Below are 22,524 nucleotides of genomic sequence, written 5' to 3'. Positions count from 1 at the left end.
TAAAAGTTTCAAATTAACTTTTCCTGCTTTTTTCCGAATGTCGTAAGCTTTGTCGGTCAATGTGTTTTTAAAAGAAACAAAGTGAACTAAGAAAATTTTCCTGTAGTTTTTGTAAGCGTCTGGTAGCTTTATTCGGAATAAACAAATTTGTTTGAAAACGACTATCACATGTTTTTGTGATAGCTTTTTAGGTATCAATTTGACTATCACCTTATGTAGATCTAATTCGATCATTTTGATTGTCATTTATCAACAATCACCTTAGCCGATTCCACCCCTGATGACGCAACTCAATCGGAGCAATCATTCCTATATGGGTTCCGTCAACACATCCTATTACTCCTGGTAACCCCGCCGTTAAAAATGACATTTTGAGACTGATCCAGGTTGGACATAATTTGTCTCCAATTACACACACAACTTCTTCTACTACTAAGGAAACCGAGGATTGTGACAGGCCTAAGTCAAAATCTATTCCTACGGTGCTCTGAAAACTCTCACTAGCAAAAAATCAAAGGGCAGAAGCTAATTTTAGTATAGTAAGGATTAAGGAGGTGCTTGCATTTTTAAATTAGCCTTCCAACTTGTTTAAAACGAAGACAAACGCTTCCTTATTCAGTGGAAAATATGATCTAAAACTTAAGGAATTAATTAGAATTAAAAGAACTTCCAGTAAGTGCAAAATATTTGTTCTACTTACAGAAGATAAGGGAGTTCCAAGAAATTAGAGTTGTCTCGAATATTCTTGCTCAGTCGAAGCATTTTTACTTTTTTCTGTAATTTTCGTTTTCTCCAAAAAACATATTTTGTTGCTTATATTTTGGTTCAATTAATGAACACAACAGTTTTTTTTTTTTTGAAATTTCATGAGTTGACGTTTATTTATGCCTGTTATTTGTATTTTAATGGTAGCACTGAATTTCGAACTCGAATTGTAAAGTTCGCCAACCGTGGTATGTCGAATCTGTTAGTTCGCTAATGAAAATATCTCACTTCGAACGTTAGATTCACCAACCATAATAGGGTTATGTATCTTATCAAACAGCTTCTTTTTTTAATAGTTAAAGTTCAAACTAGAACCTGAAATAACGTAGAATAGAGTTGCACAGATAGGCGCTTAATGTCTAAACCTTCTACAAGGAAAGAGTGTGGAGAGGTGCTTATAGAAGTGAAAGAGCGATACAAAGATGCTGTACTAACCGAAAAAAAAACTTGCAACTGAAATAACCAAGTCATGTAGAAACAAAAGACATTAATCTTCGGACATGCGCCAAGGGAATAAAACTTAAAAACGAACTACAACCAAAAGCTATGCTAATCCTGTTTTATTTTAGATAGGAAAAACCTTATGATGATAACTTTTCTCCTTGGGGCCACTGGAATTCGAGAAGAAACCTCAACATCATTGGTTTGAATAGGTATGCTCTCGGTAGATTCTATTACAGGCATTATGAGAGACTACACTTATTCAACATTGACACAGACAGAAACTAGACAATCACAAAATCGAAGAGAAGAATCTGTACTCCCTTAAGTGAGATAATAAAATTTATCAAACTAACTAATTTCACGTTTAAACTGTTGAACTGAAAGGCTATTGTTGAATAAAGCTATGATTCATCTTGACATTTTCTATATCAAGACAAATTATTTTGTGTTCTCATTTTGTCTTCCTTTAACGAATTCCATCCCATTCGGAATATTTTAAGAATCCTGAAAAAAAAACTATCACCAAATTCGCTTGCAATGCCAGATTGTATGAGATTTTCCACAACGATCGTATTTTGTGATCATTTTTTTCGGGATTCTTGAAAAATTTTCCACTCACGATAGAAATCGTGAGATACACAAATTTCGTAAACTTAGTGAATATAGTGTCTTCTGAATCTTGCTTCTCAGCAAAGGGACGATTCTTTCGTGTGTCATATCTTATATCAGCTTATCTTCAACATTCCCTGTTTTTTATCTTTTGTTAAGTTAAAATATCTCAAAACACTAATACGATGAAACACATTTCTAAATCACTTTCATGGCCTTAAAACCTATGGAATAGGTAGTTTAAACAATTAATTTCTAGGAACATCAAATTGATGATTCTTATGTGAAATTATTTGATGGATTAGATGAACATTTGAATGAAGACGTTTTGAAACAAAGAACGTAGATTTTATTATTCAAGTCCCACCGAAACATCCATCATTACAATAATAAAAACAAACATGCTGGCAGCTGTGTCAAAGCGTATGCAGGCATAAACTTCGTCTATCAATTGGTGTTGTGTTGACGTTCATTGTGTTTCCGTTTCGCAATCAATAGTAACCACCCTCCCGTAATGGAGCCTTGTTTTTAGTTAGAATGTCCTTGTCACCCATGTCTGCGTTGTATCCTTTCGAATACTGCATTCCAGGGGCCTTGAATATTAAATCGAATTTAATAATAATTAAATTTAAACAAAAAACTTCCTATCTCAATGTTGAGATGCTTTCTGAAAATCAACTCACATTTAGCATTACATCACGGTATTTCTTGCCACCTTCGGGATCGCGCAACAATTCTGGAACGTCAAATCGGGGCACATTGAAGTAATTCATCAGAGTATACTTCTGACTGCAGTATTTTATTCTAGCTTCACACCACTCCCATTCTAATGGGAAGCGCCAATCCTTCATCTTCTTGTTAAAGAAGTACTCTTCGAACACATCGAAGTCAACGCGTTCGATATCCTCCACAACGACTTCGGTCTCGCCTTCGGCGGTCCAGTCGTAAATTAGAATTTCGGCATGTGTACTGATGTCCTTAAGGAAATACTGTTTGTAAAACATCTCCATGTCAGCTAGATAAGCATCTGAGAACACCTTGGACTGAACCTCATAGTCGAGATTGCGTGCCTTGATGCGTTTCTGAAAAAAAAAATTAATTTTAATTCGAGCTTTTCTAATCACCAACGTGCCTTACCTTCACTACATCGACGGGGCAATCTAGGTAAATAACCAAATGAGGTTTCATTAGCTCATTGATGGTGTTTTGCTTGATTTCGTGATAGACGCTGTGTGCTCCCTTCGAGATGTATCCATTCTTGTGCATGGCCTCGAGGAACACAAAGTCAGAGTAGACGCTGCGGTCCAATACAACACCTTGCCCTGTAGATAGAATATGAGCCAGGGCGTCAATGTATTGCGAGTAGCGCAGCATGTACATGCGGATCTGGAATTGCGCCGCCAACGGATGGTTGGGATTGCGACAGAAATTCTTCTCATCGAAGCTGCGGCACATCTCCGGCAGTTGGTCGTCCAACTTCCTCAAATCAAAACCGTAGTCATTTACAAACACACTATCCATATTCGCGGGTGGAACGTACAACATGTCGAATTCTTCGGCGATTTCTTTGGCCAATTTTGACTTGCCAGCTGCGACCGGGCCTTCAACACAGATCAACTTGGAATTTTCGTCCATCCGGTGACTCGTTTTATCGAATATCGCCTGCAATACTCCGTAGTTCTTTTCTTCATAGGGCCATGGTTTGGCTTTGGGAATGCGGGGTCCACCGCGCATCGATTTACTTGAGATGTTGCATGACTGGCTGATCGCAGGAAAGACTGTGATGCTGAGCAAGTTGTTCGACGATCCAGGGCACACGAGTCGAGTTAACCCTGCACGAATTACAGATGCCATTTCTCTGAAATTTTAATACCACAAATAAATGTTACATCACAGATTCTAACGTTCGCAAATTAGAATATTATTTTGCAGTGCACCCTTGCAGTGGTACGCATTTTTTAATTGTTATTCTTTAGAGTTAACATTGTGACAAAAATCATTTTAATAGAATATTATTTTACCTAGATAATTGAATATCTTTTTTATTTTTATTTCACTTTTAGCTGACAAAACAACGTTCTGCAAATTGTTCTCCTCGCCATAGACAATTTAGAATAAGATAAAAGACTTGAGGCCAAGTGTCATTGTGTCATCGTGATTAAATTGTTCCCTCAGGGATATTTTTGATTTTTGTCATCTCACACACACACAAATATGGACAATGCTGGAACGTGGTCAACTAACTTGACAATTTAGTGTGGTGAAAACGACTTTATATTGGTTATTCAGGTATAATGGCAGGTGTCATCACTGTGTTCGCGTTGTTAAAATTAATTGAAAGTTTGTTTCCAACAATAATTACAAAAAATGAACTTGAGATGAGTTTTTAAAAAATAAACAAGGCTTAATCAATTTTTCTTTTCACTACGGTATTAAAGAAAAGTGTTGTTGTTGTAATCTGTTTTACCCATGTTTCATTGACGGTTGTCTTTTTAGGTTTGGGCAGATCTCAAAACATAATTGTAGAAATCTGAAACATCTTTATAGCTCGGAGCAGCGAACTGAGCTGTTAAAAAAGATGTTTGTTTCTTTTTTAGCTCAGAATTCTGTTCCCTTCCTTAATTTTAAGATTGTGACGATTTGTAACAACATGACATCATTACATCCTTCCTAAACTTATTAGACGTGTTCCCGATCTGATGCAACAGGTCTTTTATCACTGGAAAAGCCCAAACAGTCAATATTAGGTTAGGTTAAAGTGGCTGTTGGTTGGGAAGTCCAACACACTTAGACCAAAGTATGGTCAGTTGTGATACCACATGGATAAGTTTATCAGCTTAATTCGTCGAACCAATTGGAGCCCCGAATGAAGCGTAGGAGACAAATAATGTCAGAATTTTTAAATCGCTGGTATCGAAGAAGTAGTCTCGAAGATGGATTCTACGTCTTTGTGATAAGGCAGGACATGTGCACAGAAGATGAGAGATTGTCTCCTCCTCTTATCAAAAAGGCGCACTACTGCGCTAATTGGATCTCAGGCTAGGTTGCCTTGAGATCGCCATTTCTACCATTTCTCCTCCTCCTCCTCGTCCATGCAACTCCTACAAACATCATTTACAGGGGCTCCAAGTCGAATAGCATGCCTTCCTATCAAGCAGTGCCCAGTCAGGACACCGTAGCTAATGTGCAATGTAGTCAGAGAGATTAATTGTTTTGAGCGCCTGGCGCTAAGATTATTCAATATTGCTACAATAAAGTATAATGCTGTAAAATTTTTAGTTGAGCTTTTAAAACTCACTAAAGTAGGGCTTTCCATTAAAGGCTGCCCGATTTTAAAACTCAGTAAGACAAGTTGTGTATATCCATCTTTATCTCTATCTGAAAGGCCTTCTAATGACATTTGTGCTTACTTTGACATTTTATTTCGTTCGAAAGTGAGTCGAATTCGTTGAAACCTAATTTTGAGAGTCGGCGATTAGAATACTTACTTATTATTTAAGGTGGCGTTACTGTCCGGGGTACACTTGGGCCTCATGCGTCTCCAGTCAGCTCGGTTCCTAGCTAGCTGTCTCCAATTTCGCACGATAAGTTGGTTAAGGTCTTCACCCACATGCATGCGCCACCTGAATCGTGGTCTTTCTCTACTGTGCCTTCCGTCGGGATGGGAATCGAAAACTTTCTGGGCTGGAGCGTTGATGTCCATTCGCTATACAGACCCATCCATCTAAGTCTTTGGACTTTAATTTTGTTACTCAGATTAGTGTCGTTGTACAGTCCGTACAGTTCATCGTTATATCTTCTCCTCCATTCTCCATCTATGCAGATGGGACCAAAAAAGATTTTTTTCTCGAAGCGTCCTAAGACGCTCTTATCTTTTTTTTGCCAGACATTAGCGCCATAAGTGAGGACCGGAATGATGAGTCCCCTATAGATTTTAGATTCTCGACAGAAGACTTTACGTCTTATTTCCAAAGAAATATATATGTATTTAATGTACATATCATCGACATTCTCCATCGTCATTCTGCACAAACGGATAAGTTTGACATGGATGCCAAAACTAGACATTATTCTGTAGAGCTCTTCCCTGCAGATGCTGTCATAGGTGGCTCTAAAATCAAAAAGAGATGATGAGTATCGATTTAAAGTTCCTTGGTTTTCTCCAAGATCTATCGTAATGTATCTGAAGCCACACTTATAAGAACCAGGTTGTTGACGAAGGATTTCAGACGTTCAAATAATACGGCAGAAAGGATCTTATATGCAATGATCAGGAGACTAATGCCTCTGTGCTAGGCGCTATTTAGAGGATCTCATTTCTTATTTATTTGGCAAATTATGCTGAGATTCCACTCATCGGGCATGCTTTCTTCCGACCATATTTTGAAGATGATTTGGTGCATGCTCCCTACCAAATCATCGGCTGCTGCTTTGAATAATTCGGCAGGGATGCCGATACAGTTTAGATATAGCTATCTTCACTTCGTCGAGGTCGGGTAGGCGGAATTGTTGATCTGCGTCACCTAGGTTGAGTGGTTCTATCTCCCTTACAGCGGAATTCGGTTCGTCTTTGCCGTTATATAATTTGGAGGAGTTGTCTTTCCATATTCTCAACACAGCCTGTGGTTCTACTACGATGTACCGCTAATCGTCCTTCCAGGCTTCAGTTCGTGGCTGGTACCCTTGAGAGGTTTTTTTACCTTTTGGTAAAATTTATGAATCTCATTCCTGTTGTGATATTCCTTTATCTCATCGGTCCCATGCTCTCTTCTTGTCTATCTAAGAGGCCAGTGTGCTCTCTCCTCTTCTGCCTGGAGAGCTCGCGTGCAGCTCTGGTTCTTCTATGCGGCGGCGTTTTGTATGCCTGTTGCTTAGTTGCGTGGGTTTGCCGGCATTCGTCGTCAAACCAGGGGTCTCGCTGTGGTGGCCTGGTAAAACCTAGAAATTCATATGTGGCACCTCTGATGGCTGCAAGGCACTGTTGCCACTGGTTTTCAACGTTTAATGCAGGCAGCATAGGACTTCTTAAGAGGTTATTAGAGACTCGATCGGAAAAGGACATAGGAGTCTCATGCGTTTGTAGCCGTATATCGTCGAAACTTACTTCCATTTTTTGGCTCGGATCGGGATATCCGTAGCAGTACTTTGGATACAACGAGGTAGTGGTCCCAGTCAATGTTGACCCCTGGTCTGTCTGATTGACAGTTGATTGATCAGTAGAATTCCATGTCCCCTTGTGCATATCAAGATGTGTGAACTGCGTACCAGAACGTCTCACCCAGGAGCGAAATCGATCAGCGTGAATCCGTTGTAGGAGGTGGTGTCGTGCAGGTTGTCATTAGTCATAAGTCTTGTCCAAGAGCTCGAAGAATATGTCTTTGGTGTCTCCATTTTTCTCCTCTGTTACGACATGTGCGCATATTAGGTTTATGTTGGCAAAATTTGAAATTGATGCGGGTTGTCGTGATGCGCTCGCTCACACTGTTCAAAATCAAGACTTTTTACCACGTGAAAATACACGCTGTCTTTGTTCTCGGTAGTAGTCGCCCTAGTGTTGTACATCAAAGTCTTTTAGTTTGCCCGGTAAGCCCCGTCGCACTTCTTGGATGGCGGAAATATCTGCCTTGCAGCTTCTGCTAATTGTTCGGCTGCAGGTCCCTATAGGGACCTAACATTCCACTCACAGATCCGAAGTTTGTTGTCCTTATTTCGGTTGCGTGTGTTGTCAACAGTAAATCCGTCCGTATCCGGGGCTTGTTAGTGCTTCGCAACTAGGATATTTGTACTTAGTCAGGAAGTCACCCCGACAGCACAGCCCCAACCTGAAGGGCCAGGTACTTAATATAACTCCAAGGACGGGGATAAGCTCCTTATTATAGGCCTAAGCTCCGAATATGTCCTAAAAACCCTATAAGGTGTTCACTAAGTAATTCAACATTACTGGAACTCGGGAATTCCTCCGCTGCCGTCTTGATAAGCAGTGGCGCCTTAGTGGAACAATCTCCCCCCCTTTTTCTCGTTTGCTGCCCCAACAATTTTTCACTGGGGTTAGAACCCAATATCCATTTGAGGTACTAGGAACCCGACCTTAACCGCGGGGAGGTGAGAGTGGGAGTCGGTAGACAGAGGTGGATTTTAAGAAAAACTTTTGGACGCTTGTGTCTTCTTAAATGCACATGTCTAACATTTCCTGCCACTTGTCATAAAACTTTCAACGCCACCTTGAGGACACGGCGAAAGTTACAAACCAGCTCCATGATAATACTATTGATTTCATATACAAAGATCGACTTCTGACGAAAAGCAGAATGTACACAACATTAAGATGAATATTTAAATCTGTAATTACAAAATCTGAATTTTAAAATTTTCAATATAAGATTTAAAATGCGTACACAGTTAGTTTAAACATTATTCAAACACTTTTCATTACTTCAATCCTTGTGGTTTATTTTTAAGATCAACTAAAAATTATATTTAAATCCTTAAATTAATAATTGGCGATTGAGCAAAAAAATATATTAACGTCAGATAAATCTAGCTTTTAAAACTATTTCTATATCAAAACCAGACTATATTTGCAACAAGTTAATATAAAAAATAAACAATTTAAAAAACAATACATTTATTTTCCCTAGATACGTTCAACTTAAATATTACAAGAAGTTGGACATAAAAATTGACAAAATTAAATACCAAAATATATTATTTGTCTTTGTTATTATTGTTAAAATGTGTTCAGTACAAAAAAAAAGTAAGTTATACCTTTATCAATTGTCACTTCAAAAGTGCTTGCCTCGCAACATGATCAATTATTGAAGCTTTCAAATTTGTTGATATTTCAAATAATATAGTTAAGCTTAACTTTTAAAGTAACTTTGAATAAGGTTAAACTACAGATTTTTCAAACTATTCCTAATTTTAACAAAAGAAACATTAGGAAATATTTTTTTTTTATTTTTGTACATTTTTAATTTTCCAATTACTTGAAATGGGGGTTAAAACTTAACTTTAATTTGTTTGAAATGAAATAGAGAGTGATAAGACAATGATAATTTGTATATATTCACTCTCTAATTAATTTGAACTGAATACATTAAAATAATAGATTTTTGATTTTTATTTACTTTTATACATTTTAATAATTAAAATTATTTTTTCTATAATTTTGTTTTCTTATAACAGTATTTAACACCTATTCAAGATTTTCAAACACTATTTGCTTTCTTTATGTATATGTAATTCTATCAAAGTTAAGAACTATCGCAACGTATAAAATTGAGGGACACGATATCATTTAATGATTTATTTAATAAAAGCCTCCGCTGGTATCTTATTCTCTTTTTGTAGTTTATCGAACACAAAAGCTGCGTGATTGAAGTCCCATTTAGTTTCTTCAAGGCATCTTTAAAATTAAAAATTTAAAATTGATATTTCTACACTCTAAAATAATCGTTACATACTTTCTACTCCATTCCAGGTTCATGTTACTTTGGCTGCTCATCGCCTGTATCATTTGTAATTTTGTAGCTTCATCGGGTATATTGCTGCCAGCAGCCATTTGTGGTGCCATCATCGCAACTTGCGGTGTAGATGGCTAAAAAAAGTTATTGTCAATTAAATATTGGATGTTTTTGTTTTATTATATTAATATCAAAACCAACCTGTCCAACTTGTAACCTATTTTGCAGCCCTCCAGGTGCTCCTATTGGAGGTAGCCCAATTGGGGTATTTTGTACAGGAGCAATTTCTGCTGGTGGTTTAAAAGCCTTTTTGATTTGTAAAAATGTTGCACTTGTTAGAAATATCAACTCATTTCTTATACAAAAACCACTGCCCGCAGGAACAATTACAAATTGCCTCTGGAAGTAACGAATTTCTGTTTTGTTATTATTGCTGCTACTAGTGCTCGTACTTGCACCAGTATCAACGTCGAACTCCTTAAAAAGTCCCGCTACAGTGAAAGAGATTAATTTTGGCTGAAAGTAATACAAAAATAAATAAAATCAACTTTTGTCATTTATACATCATGCATTCTCAAAACCTACAGTAAACAAGGTCAGATCTACAGTAAATGATTGTGGATCGTGTAACGTCTTTGGCCATTCAACTAGGGTTGACACAACTGGTAATCTTCCATACTTTACGTAACGCCATTTTTCAATGTCAACGTTCGTGTTGTTTCTTTTTAAATTACGATTCAATTTTGAAAATGCGGCAAGCCTGAAATAAAAACAATCACAAAATTCAATTAAAAATCGTTCACAATGTGTTTAATGCTAAAATCTGGCCCTTTACTTCCTTTTCAGTTATAATTCACTGTAATAAGCAGCTTTGGGAAATATATAAAGAAACATATATGTTTAGATTCTGTGTTTTTGAACTTGCCTTCCTGATTGACTAATTGGCGGCAAAGCAATTGTTAACATTGCTTGTTCATGATATGCATCCAAAAGGGGTTGTCGATTATCTGAATCGAATATGATAAAATATTGCTCCAAAAACTGCCGGATAATATCTGCACCCGAAGCATCACATAAGAACGACGCCTTCGGCTTTGGCAATGACCCTGTGTCATTTACATCAAAAAGAATTAGTGGTTCCAAGTCCTTACCGTCCTTTTGAACGAAAACAAAAATTTGATTACTTGAAATATTTTGCTGTTTTTGAATCTTCTCAGTACACATAATTTGGAATTAACTTTGTACAATTGTCGAAATCTTTGATTTTATATTAACATTTTGTTTTATATTATACGCGCATTTAAGGGGATATGAATACCATTATGATGATTAATCACAAAGCGAGCAATTAGGAAGGGAGGATAGGATTAGAAAGGAGATACCGATGCATATTGGTTTTGAATGTCTGCACATTGCGAAATATCGAGTCTGGTAAAGCATTCCACATTCGTGTAGTGTGACTAAAGAAAGAATCTCTGTACTGTACTCTGAAATTGGGCTTAAGGGCAAACTGATGAGCATTCATAGAAGAACGGGTATTACGGTTGAATTTTTTGAGGGGAGGAATGCAACTAGCTATTTCATTAGAGCAATGTTTATGAAAGTAGCGATAAAATAATGACAGGTATGAAACCTTACGACGCACGGTGCTCGAGAGATACAAAAGTTTCAGCTCTCTTTTGAATTCTGTCTAGGAGACAAGTAGGTTATAGGGGTAGCTGCCCAAATATGGGAATTGTACTCGAGTTTCGGACGAACACAGGCTTTATAGCTTATAGCCAGATCAGAATTGGTAAAACACTTCTTACATCTTCTGAGAACACATAAACACTTAGCAGCATTTTTGGCGATGTCAAATATGTGATCACTACACAACAAGTGCTTTGTAATTCACATACCTAGAATTAAATGCTTTTGGGTCTGCTCGATGCAAGTACTACTTATGGTTAGTGGTATTGGGGGAAGGTTACGCTTTTGTGACAGTAGACAGCATTGAGTTATTGAAGCATTAAGTTCTACGCTATTGTTGATTCCCCATTGAACAATGCTGTCAAGATCAGAATTTAATGAGCTTATCATACGTTGGTAGTCCACGTCCGAAGAACAAGGATGAGAACCTAAAAACGAATATGATAAGCTGAGGGTACTGTCACCAGCGAAACAATTAAGTGGGTTAGAATTTCAGAGAAAAGATCATTTATATAAATAAGGAAAAGTGTCGGAGACAAAACGGAGCCCTGGGGCACACCAGTTTAAAAGATTTTCGACATATGCCCAAAGTTGTCCATATGCTTACGAGCACTGCGTGGTTTATTTGTATTGGCCAGTTAATATTTTTTAGTAATCATGAACTCTTACAGCGATAATTAAGTGTACCAGTTGAGAATGGAATTACCCATTATAAGATCTCTCTTAACTAATGAAATATTAACTGACCAAATGAACATTTCATGATTAGAATTTAAATAAGACTTACCAGCTTGACAAGCTTTGGAAACTTTTTGCGTACTTCACTGTGAATCGAATTCATAAATTTTGTGACAAAAAAAGTTATTTAAAATGTTAAGGTTAAAAGAATTTAAATAAAAAACAAAAATTTAAAATATTCAATTAGCCTTTAAGGGTGGTTTACGAGTCAACATTGTTTAGTAAACTTGGAAAAAAATACTAAATCCCAACAATAATTTTACTCGAGAACCACTATAATGGCTTATACATTCAATAATTGCGTTTACATTCACTTTTATGAGCCGGGCTTTGCTTCGAAACTTAAACGAAAATGGAAACTATTAATTTTGTTGAAATTCTAAATTATCTCAAATTATTACCAACACAATACGATTCAAAGGTTTTCTATATAAACAATTTCGAATGATGGATTTTCTTCAACGAGAAGAAATGCTAATGCTCAAAACAACACGAACTCTGTTTTTTAATGTCGGTTAATCATTCTCCTAAGGGCTTTTATGTTTTGCTTTTTTCAATCAAGGTGTTTAATTAATTTATTTGTTTCACATCACATAAAACAAGCTTAAGGCGATATATTACTTGGAGTTTTATAGTTTTCTTTGTTATATTTATTTTCCTTCCTTTATTTTTTGTTATGGATTACTTTCAACTGTCTGGTATGCACCTTTTTCGGGAACACCAAAAGCAATTGATTAAGTAATGGTTGTTGTTTTTTTTTAATTCGGCGTTTGGTTTTGTTAATAAGTAAAACCAAAAGTTCGATGATCATTGTAAATGAGCTCATCTCAGATACTCTCTATGCCTTACGCTTTCTTTTTAAAAACGCAAAGGTTAAAATATATTATTTTCATTATAGAAAGATAAACCTTATACAGGTTTAATCTTTAAGTGAGTATAAGTTTGTATGGATGTTTCCTAGACAACTCTTTTTCGGAGTTCATCTTTTCATAGACTTATTTTGTTTTGAGTAAAGTTATATTTATCATTAGTTATTTTCGCAAGTAACTCGTTTTATGCTTAAAAAAAAACAATACAGTTGTATTCAGATTCAAATATCAAAACATTAGAAACCTTTAGGAGTATATGTTTCAGTTATTCAAATTTTAATTTTTTTATTTACACCCAAAAGCGGTCGTTTCCTCTCTTTTTGAAAATGATCATGCATTCGGAAATTTGTTTATATTTTGTACCTTGATTCCTTTAATTGACACCATTTTCTTGTTTATAGTTTAGTACATTTTAAAATCGTAGTTCCCATAGACGTTACCATTCGTGGCAAGACTTTGTTTCTCCAGTTTTACAGTACATGTTTACATTTCTGTTTTTTTTTTGGATTTATGATTTCTGTTTACTAAAATAATATTTTTACTGCAAACTTGAAATGTTAAACTGGGAGTAGTAATAATAAAAAATATTAACATAAATTTCCAAACAACTAAAAAGATACAAATCACGACATTTTCATAATCTTAAATCTATTGCATATTTTTGTTTGTCTATATTTTGTCTTCGTTGCCTCGGTACCCCATATACCGCCACATTATCCTTTATTTTCTCTCTCAGCAACGAAAGTCAACCGAGGATCTAATGTGCTTCGTACTTGAAGAATGCAACGTTTTGATGATATTCCTGTGGAATTTTTAATTTTAGTATTTCTAATACACAATCTGATACCTTATATAGAGGGATTGATCTTTATAACGCGATCGCAATGGATTCATTTTGAGGGCCAATTCTGTTATGTTCGCATTTCGGAACACCAATAGATGAGCAAGTGATGGAATCTGTAAATAAAATCATTTAACTTTTATCTATTATTTACTTTCGAGTTGAGAAATTATTTTACTTTATTTTCTTCGAGATATAAAACTTTAAGTTGCGGCAATTTTTGTGCGATGTTTTTAAAACTCTCCATTGTAACCATTTGATTGTCATTTAGATTTAATGCTTCCAATTCAGGTATGTTCTTTTCAATAATATCAATTACAGCCGACATAATTGGTGATCTAGCTAAGGAGAGAAACATATCCTTAAAATCAGGATCCGCATTGAATTTAGATAAATTTAGAGCTCTTGTATTGGCATTATAACGTTTGGCCATTGCAAGTTTTATCTTTTCCTTATATTGTTCATCGATTGGCACTTGAGGAGTCCCAGGTCGGACACGGACTGGTAACTTGAATCCATCATGCATTTGAATATTTCGATCGGCACTCTGCAGAATTTCGGCAACTCTAAAGTCCGTCACATAAAAGATGACACCATGTTTTTCTGTTCGCCAATACAACGGAATAAAAACTTCGGGGTAAATTGCGGCCAGAATTTGTCGGATAACTTCATCTTTGTTATATTTTTGACCAAAATTTATCTGAAAATTAAGATCATTTTTTTATTAATGTAAATAGTATACAATTTTTATTCACCTAAACAGCTGTTCAAAATATAAGGGAAAACAAGGGAATATAGATGCCCATATAATGATTAAAGACTGTGCGAGCAATTAGGAGACTAAAAAAAGAATGGATGTATTTTATTTGCAATTTTGCAAATTTTTTTAAAACAATTATTTTTTTCTACAATTTTTTCCCTTTGGAGTGTTTAAAATGATAAGGATTGTTAAACTTAGTATGCAGGGCAGTGGCGAGGCGTGACTTATTTCTAAAGTTAGGTCGGAGAAAAATGACACTTATCGGAAGTGATTAAAACAATATACTCAAATTAAAAAATTGTGGAAATGTGTCACTTAAGATTTCATTCCTTAAGTTTTTATGGTGTGCTTAAACTTCAAGGTGACGAAGGGATGGAGTTGTTTTTAAAGCCGCAAAATAGAATATTCCAGGAAAAATATTTTTAAAGCTACAAAAGATTCAAAATATCGAGCCCTTCCCGCCATTTTATCGTAAGCGACATTTGCAATAAAAAAGAAAACTTAATTATTAAAATTTGCTAATAACACATAGAACCTTGGAGGCTGTTGCTATTTCTTAACTTAAGGATAATTACTAATTTTCAATACTGACTATGGGTACAAGTTGTTTCAAGGACCAGCAGTAAGCTTTTGATTTGTCGTTTACGATAAAATTAATTTTGGCGCTTACAATAAATTTGCGGGAAGGGCTCGATATCTCGATTTATTAAATAAATCTAAGAATACTAAAATATTAAAAGATTTATATCTTATATTAATTTGACCTAAAACAGCAAGTTTTTTATTCTTTTTCAGATTTCTTCTTTTTCGTGTCGGTTCTCCGCAACCGTTTAGACTTTCGAAAATTGATTCAAATTTCTCTATGAAATCAAAGCCAAACTCAAAACATTCTATTTCTCTTTTTGCGATTTCAACATCCGTTTGTTTATTTTGGATCAAATTGAAAAGAGCACCAGTTTTCGAAAAAATTTCGGAGATAATTGTGAGAAAAAAAAATAAAAACCTTTGCTTTCTAATTTGATAGATAAGCTCAAAGGAGGGGTAGAGCGTCCTATTTTTATAACTTTTTTTTTCTTTAAGAAATTAAGTTTCTCAAAGTCATTATTTTCATCTAACCGAAAATCTGTTTTTGTTAATCAGCTGCAGTAATAAACCCAATTTGGTCCAAGGGAGGGAAGTGAAGACTTCATTTTATCCACAGGGAACATAACTTGGCTTCAATAATATTTAATGTTTCCAAAACTAATTTGGATTAGTGCTTTGTGGAAGAGCGATACAAAAATCGTTGCCTGTCGAATATACCAATATTTCTACGCCCCAAAGTTTCAATAGTTACAACAAATTTTAATATTGAATGTATGTACATATATACATTATGAATGAATGAATGTAGAACGACAACCGTCCTGAAAATTTTTGGTTTATAATATCATTATAAAGTCTTCTTTTGCAAATCCAGAACTACAATTGTTTTATTTATTTAACAACAATTAAGAGAGATTACTAATGTTTTGTATATAAAAAAATGCGTAACCGAATTCATTGTATTTTTTTGAGTTTTTATTTTCATTTTGTAACAAAACTAAACTACATTTTTCATTTTTTTAAAGGATCAAAACTAACAGTGGCCCCTTACATTTTTTTTGGTCAAAAAATGAAAATTCGTATTTTCCCAAAAATAACGAATAGATTTTTTTAATTTTCTCTAAAATTTTATTTTTTAACTTGGCTTCTTTAAGTAAGAAAAAATTATTTTTGTTTAACGGACCAGAAAGAGTAGGTATATGTATTTTCTATTAGAATCACTTTTTCAACGTATGCATACACATTATACCTGCATAGGTGTTACGTACAACCTCTACATACATATATAGCTTACGTGTCACTTCATAACCCATAATCAAAAACGCACAAGAGCCTGACTGGAAACAATACATAAATAGCAATTTCTTGTACTTAATCGAAAAAGAATTAACTGAACGTAATAACTCCATGTTTGCTCTAAAAACTTGTTGGGAAAAGGAATGTGATAGGTTTGTAATAAGTACCTTCTACCTACTAATAACATTCCTTCATTATCATCATAAACATGGCTGAGCACACCAATGAACTATTTTTTATTCGTTTTAGACACCTGCCTAACTACACAACCAATAGGCGATCGCTTTACAATTTAAACATACATGTTCTTCCTCTTTCTTATCTTCAGATAATTTACTTTCCATCCTGGTCCTTCTAGCTTTCAACGAACTAGTTGAATACACAAACAATTGTTTTCGTTAAGTATGCTTTCAAGTATTTTTCATTTCCGGGTTGAGTTATCCAAGGATGAGTTGTGTCTTGGGTGAATCACAGGTTTTTTGACCAATCAAATGGCATTTTTATCTTTGAAGACAAACTTATTTTACAGGTATATTTTTAAATCTTATAAAGGTACTTTTTTAAACAGACTCTTTGCATACAGGAGCAGGTTCGTAAGACCAAGTCGTGCATTTTATTTATATATGTAATGAAACAGCATAATTATGTGCTTGTTTTAGGAGATCAAAATTTGTCTTAAAGCTTACCGTTATTTTCCCACGGTAGCTAGACTAAATGTATTCATAAAAACAAGCGATTTTTGTTGGCTCATCTAAATAGGTTCAACAGCAAAAATTGCAGCTTGCGTTGAGTTCCGTGTTAGTTGTAATCGAAATTTTATCTGTCAACAAAGTTAGTGTGTTTTTCCTATTAACGCTTAAAATGGGTCGCGGAAAATCTTTAAGCGAGGAAGCAAAAAGGCAAAATAAAAGCATTTCGGAAAACAAGCCTAAGCCAACGACTTATAGCGAAGAAAATAAAAAAGAAGTCAAAATTTGGTAGGCAGTTACTTGCGAAATATCCAAAATTATGGAAAAAACATGAAAGGAGGAACTTATACGGCCAAATCAATGGGTGATAGACGTGCTATTATTAGAGAAGCTTCTAATTCTCGTAAAAAATAAAAATTAAAATCGATGTTAATTAAAGTTTAGCTACGGTAAAACGCGTTATTAAAATTGCTTCTCATTTGAAAAGGAAACAAAATCAGAAAAAAACACCACTTAAGGAATCTAGAAAAGAAATTCGTCTCCAATTCTGTAAGAAATACATATCATGGAAGTCAGAGTGGCAAAGAGTGATTTTTTCCGATGAGACAAAGTTCAATTTAGAGTGCCCTGATGGCTATTTTTATTACTTTCATGACCTTCGAAAAGAGGAGCATTATTTAAGTCGACGGCATAAATGTGAAGGCAGTGTTATGGCATGGGGAGCTATTTCCTTCTACGGAGCTCCAATTTGTTACATCGATAATGAATGCAAATTCTTGTAACGATGTGCTAGAAAAAGCCTTCCCACAGATTTCTGACCTGTTTGGACCAATATCGTGGACATTCCAACATGATAATGCCCTATCCGTTCAGCGAGGACAGTAAGGCAATGGATTGAGAGTCAAAATATTGTGATGCTGGTGTGGCCTCCATACTCCCCTGACCTTAACATAATAGAGAATGTGTTGGGACTTCTCTCACATAAAGTGTACGAGTCAGAAAGGCAATTTGAAGACAAAAAGTCATTAATCGCAGCCATTAAAAAAGCCTGGTCAGTAATTTCGCTCCAATACCTGGAAAAGTTTTATAGTTCCATTCCAAATCGAATTTACGAGACTATATTAAAAGCAGGTGGCAACAGTTATTATTAACTTCTCTTAAATAATCATACAATACAAAAGGGTAAAATAAATCTTTGAATTCAAATAATTTGTATTTTTTTATTCCATTTCATCCGTTCAATCTATTCAGATGAGCCAAAAAAAAGCTTTATTTATTCTTGCTACCGTGGGAGAATAACATTACATATATTAAAAAGATGTGTCATTGCAATACATATGGAGGCCATGAGTGTGGTGAAAATATTTGCGAACCTATTCAGATGAGCGGCAGTGTATACAAAATATGTACTCATAAGAAGTTTATTTTTTCATTTTGCCTGAAGCCGCAAAGGCAGAGATATACGACTTTATAAACTCTACAGTTTCGAATATATATTTGAATCTTCCAACATTCTTAAACCATCTACAAATTTCCCGCAACACGCTATTGGTTATACGTTTCTACAGATTTTACTGTGGCTGTGAGTAGGTTTAACCAAAAACCAACTGTAAGGCATCGTTAGTACAAGTACACTAACTAACCTTTTTTTTGTGGCATTGATGTCTTATGTTTGCTGTTGGCAGAGCAGTAAAAACAATTCTAAAACTAAAACTCATATTTACTAAACAAATAAGTACAATTTTATGTTTTCAAACTTTATTCCACCTTTTTACAGCTAAATAAAAGCCGGTCCAGCCCGCCATGCACATGCTTATTACTTTATTTGATTGTTATCGACACATTTCATAAATGTTCTATCTTATCTCTTATAAAGTTGCTTGTAATTAGCTAAATATAAATACTGATAAAATTAAATTGTAAAATATTTTTTAGCTATCCGACGAATGAAAAAAAAACAACATTATTTACACACTTTTAAACTCATAAAATTAAATCATCAAAAACGAATCCCATACTTGATCTTAGTTATTTTCATTTTTACACTGTCGTGTATCATTTCGTGCGATCATTTGTTGCTCCATTCATATGATCTGCTCCACTCATTTTCAAACTATCCATGTTTCTCGTATGCAATCGCTTAGCAATTGGTTGAATAAAAAGCTCACAATTGAATTGAGTACGATTTTTGTCGGTGTATATCAGTCGATTGTCGTCAATTTTGAGAATTTCGCAAATTAAACTCAGGATATACCCACAAATAAAGGTTACAGCAAATCCTAGCACGGAATACCACATGTACGACAAACGATACAGATAAAAATAATCACTTTGATCAATTGCTCTTGGTTTCATCAATTCCAACAAAACTGGTAAAGTGTTAGGTGTTGAATTAGCAGTAATTGGGCATCCTTCAATTGACATTGGTAGTTGAGGTGGTATTGGTTTTGGTTGTCCAAATCCAATCCAAAATCCAAATGCAAGTCCTAATATGAGGCCAATTATGCATCCCTTCTGATTTGCACGTTTGGTAAACATGCCAAGTGTAAAAAGACCCAAAAGGGGTCCTCCAACAACGCCAAATATTGTCAGAGACGCCTGGAGTACACCACCGAGTGCCTGGACAGCAAATGCTAAGCCAATACAAATTAAACCGTATACGAATGCAATAGCTTTTGTTAGCGCGGTACGTTTTTTATCAGATAACGGCTCCTTTCCAAGGCATTTGTAAATTTGTCCAACGTAATCTTCCAAAGTCACTGCGGATAGAGCATTTATAGCTGAAGAAATTGTTGAAAGACTGGCGCAGAATATTCCAGATACAAAAAGACCCGCCAAACCAGGCACATGACCCATTGTGTCCACGACGAATAATGGAAGCAATTGATCACGGGAATTTATACGTCCTTCAAGCAAAGGGTCACATGTGTGGTAGTAATAGTACATGCAGAGTCCTGAGAAGCAAGTACACACACTCAGCAAACTTAGAATGGGTAGATTCCACCACAGCGAGAGCTGAGCTGATTTTAGATTTTTAACCGATAGCAAGCGTTGTACTTGGGTTTGATTTACACCATAAAGCGATAAATATGTGAATCCTCCACCAATAATTTGTGTCCACCATGTGTGACGCCTCGTGGGATCGATACTTATATCTGAAAAGTTTATCCTTCCACCGTCCTGTGCTACTTCCCAAATTGTTGCCCAATTTCCAGCCTTAATCGTGGCACAAATTATTACACTAAATATTGCCATGAACATTAGAAGTGATTGAAAGACATCTGTGATAATGACCGCCTTCATGCCGCCTATTGTCGAGTAAAAAGTACACACAATTCCAATGCCTAGAATTGCAAACAGTTTATCCAGTCCAGTGACAGCTTCTAGGGCCAAAGATGGAGCGTATAGTACAATTCCCATGTAAAGAACCATTTGAATGGAAAAAGCCAACGAAGCGGCGAGTCGTGCAGCATAGCCAAAACGCTTTTCCAGATACTCATAAACACTTGCAGTTTCAAGGCGGTAAAACACTGGCAGATATAAGTATGCTGCGATGGGAGTCGTCAAAACGTAAGAAAAGTTTATGATTACAAACATTGTTCCATACTGATAGTTCTCCATAGAAACTCCTAGCAATGTTATAGCCGACATGAAGCTTTGCATCAAACTAAATGCAATCGGGAATATGCTCATTTGTCTATCAGCCAGCAGATACTCGGCTGTGGTACTTTGCTTTCCACCTGTTAGACGGTAGTACAATCCAACGCCGGCTGATATTAACAACACTATAACCAAAATAATGTAATCCCATATTGAAAGCACAGACATCAGACAGTTAGCAGAAGCTTTACACTAAGAATATGCACTTTTGAAAGCAAAGCCTAAGGCAAGGAGCGTAACCCAACTAATCAGCAACAATAGCGACGAATAACTAAGACCTATTGTGGAATTTAGTCACCATATATAATAATCTTGTTTTAATTTACTGGTTTATTAATAAAGTAACTGAATTTATTGACAATGAAGAAAATAAATTTGATACAAGTATCTCTCTAGATATTAATATAGAGATAGGGCTTAAAATCAGAATAGTTCTTTCTTTTAAGATAAACTTTATTAATTACTGAGAGATAATAATTGGGGTAATTTAATGGTGAAAAATATTCAAAAATATTTATAATTTTTTCTAATCTCTTTAGCCTTACTAAACAGGTTTTATAACAGAAAAAATAAATGTACATATACCTCACGATGACTATTCACCTGCTACTTTGTCAGTGTCGGATTAGGGCTGAGTGTCGCCTTAACATTCGCTAGATTCTAGATGCTAAATCATACCGGATGGATTCTTACGTCTAGCATATATTTAATGCCCGGGATTGAAATGCTAAAACCAAAATTAATTTGTGTTATTTTTTGTAGAGACATTTCTTTTCCTTTTATTGTTACTCAGGTAAGGTTAGGTAAAGTGGCTGCTAACACGCTAAGACTAACTCTAACCTCAATGACTTAGGAACCTTTCTGCTCATTTTACCATCCATCATTAGCTTCTTATAAAGCGTGAGACTAATTGTGTCTTAGTTTGTTAAAATCTCCTAAATGATTAATTTAAAGAAACCCAAGATGATTGTTAATCACAAATGGGTTTGTTTCCTAATATCCACGTAGCTAAATTGTTTGTTTTTCAATTTTGATAGTGATGTAGTTTAAAAATTTGTTGATTAAGGAACTCGAAGTAATTATACTTAAAAAATACTTAAGAATAAAACCAAAACAATGTGTTTTATTTTGTTTCTAAATGACTCGCCCAAAGATTTTAAGGTACAAAAATTTGTTTATATGAAAAGCAAAAATAATTGAATTTGTACATACCGTGATTTGGTACCATCCAAAAGAATTCGGCAAAAGTTTTCTGCCACCAAACTTTCCCCTTGGTATTGGCGATCCTTTTCTCCTTCCTCCTCGATCCGAACGACCACCTTCAAATTGCTTTAAAGAATAAAAACAAACATGAACTACAAATAATTCGTGAATGAAAACACTTTTTTCGACTTACCCTTGATCCACCCATATCCTCGTCTTCTTCCAATCTATTTTGAATGGCCATGTCTGCCAATCGATTCTTGAAAACATTCTTATTTTGGAACAAACATGAAGCTTTGAAACTAACTCTTCGAGTAGTTGATCTCTCTTTATTAGTTCGATCATCGTGCTCTGTGAAGACAAATTTTTGTTTGCAATTCCTTGGAATGATGGCGGCTGAAAATGTGAAAATTAACTTACCATCCGAATACGAATTCAGTGAACCAAATCTATTTCCATTGTTGTTATAATTGTTATTTCGTTGCCCACCACGTTTAGGCATTTCAAATAGTAGTATTTAGTTCTTTTTTCCTAACAAAATCCTGGATTTATTTTATTATTAAAAGTAATTGCTTAACTTCAACTTTTATATATATTCGCTTTACAACACGCGCAAACTTGTATTTTTCTTTGGAAATGTCAAAAAATCAAGGAACGCTCCATAGACTGGGAAATTCCTAGAGAGTTGACTTTATTACCCATTGCAGGGGAATTTTTTCTATAAACATCCCTTTCTCGTTTAAGAACTATTCACATGAACACGACTCACGCCCAACGAATAAACGAACATTAATCGATTTTGACATTTATTTCACATTCGTCGCGAATGTACACCATTCACCACTGAAATAAAAACAAGAACGATTTTTTAAGGTTAAGTACACGCGATTATTTTACTCGTTGCGAGTGTGAA

At 35.2% G+C, this 22,524-nt stretch overlaps 3 protein-coding genes across 3 annotated transcripts; all 3 read right to left on the bottom strand.

The window, feature by feature from the left end:
• Positions 1–2,140: 2,140 nt before the first annotated feature.
• LOC129941081 (NADH dehydrogenase [ubiquinone] 1 alpha subcomplex subunit 10, mitochondrial) lies at positions 2,141–3,994 on the bottom strand. Its single transcript, XM_056049624.1, has 4 exons — positions 3,840–3,994; positions 2,956–3,676; positions 2,502–2,900; positions 2,141–2,411 (listed from the first exon to the last, which is right to left on the bottom strand). Exons 2-4 carry the CDS (start codon positions 3,670–3,672, stop codon positions 2,310–2,312), a joined length of 1,218 nt encoding a protein of 405 aa, XP_055905599.1. The 5' UTR covers positions 3,673–3,676; positions 3,840–3,994; the 3' UTR covers positions 2,141–2,309.
• Positions 3,995–8,241: 4,247 nt separating this feature from the next.
• LOC129953760 (nuclear RNA export factor 1) lies at positions 8,242–22,234 on the bottom strand. Its single transcript, XM_056067198.1, has 11 exons — positions 22,032–22,234; positions 21,805–21,962; positions 21,621–21,737; positions 13,597–14,118; positions 13,425–13,534; positions 11,758–11,794; positions 10,207–10,436; positions 9,867–10,041; positions 9,483–9,797; positions 9,282–9,415; positions 8,242–9,223 (listed from the first exon to the last, which is right to left on the bottom strand). The coding sequence occupies exons 1-11, from the start codon at positions 22,111–22,113 to the stop codon at positions 9,124–9,126; spliced, it is 1,980 nt and encodes a 659-aa protein (XP_055923173.1). The 5' UTR covers positions 22,114–22,234; the 3' UTR covers positions 8,242–9,123.
• Positions 18,485–20,788, bottom strand: LOC129953761 (putative sodium-dependent multivitamin transporter). The gene has a single exon (XM_056067199.1). It carries the CDS (start codon positions 20,574–20,576, stop codon positions 18,804–18,806), a length of 1,773 nt encoding a protein of 590 aa, XP_055923174.1. The 5' UTR covers positions 20,577–20,788; the 3' UTR covers positions 18,485–18,803.
• Positions 22,235–22,524: the final 290 nt, after the last annotated feature.

This window comes from Eupeodes corollae, chromosome 1 (assembly GCF_945859685.1).
Source record: "Eupeodes corollae chromosome 1, idEupCoro1.1, whole genome shotgun sequence".
Taxonomy (NCBI): Eukaryota; Metazoa; Arthropoda; class Insecta; order Diptera; family Syrphidae; genus Eupeodes; species Eupeodes corollae.
This window is presented reverse-complemented; position numbering and strand designations above follow the sequence as displayed.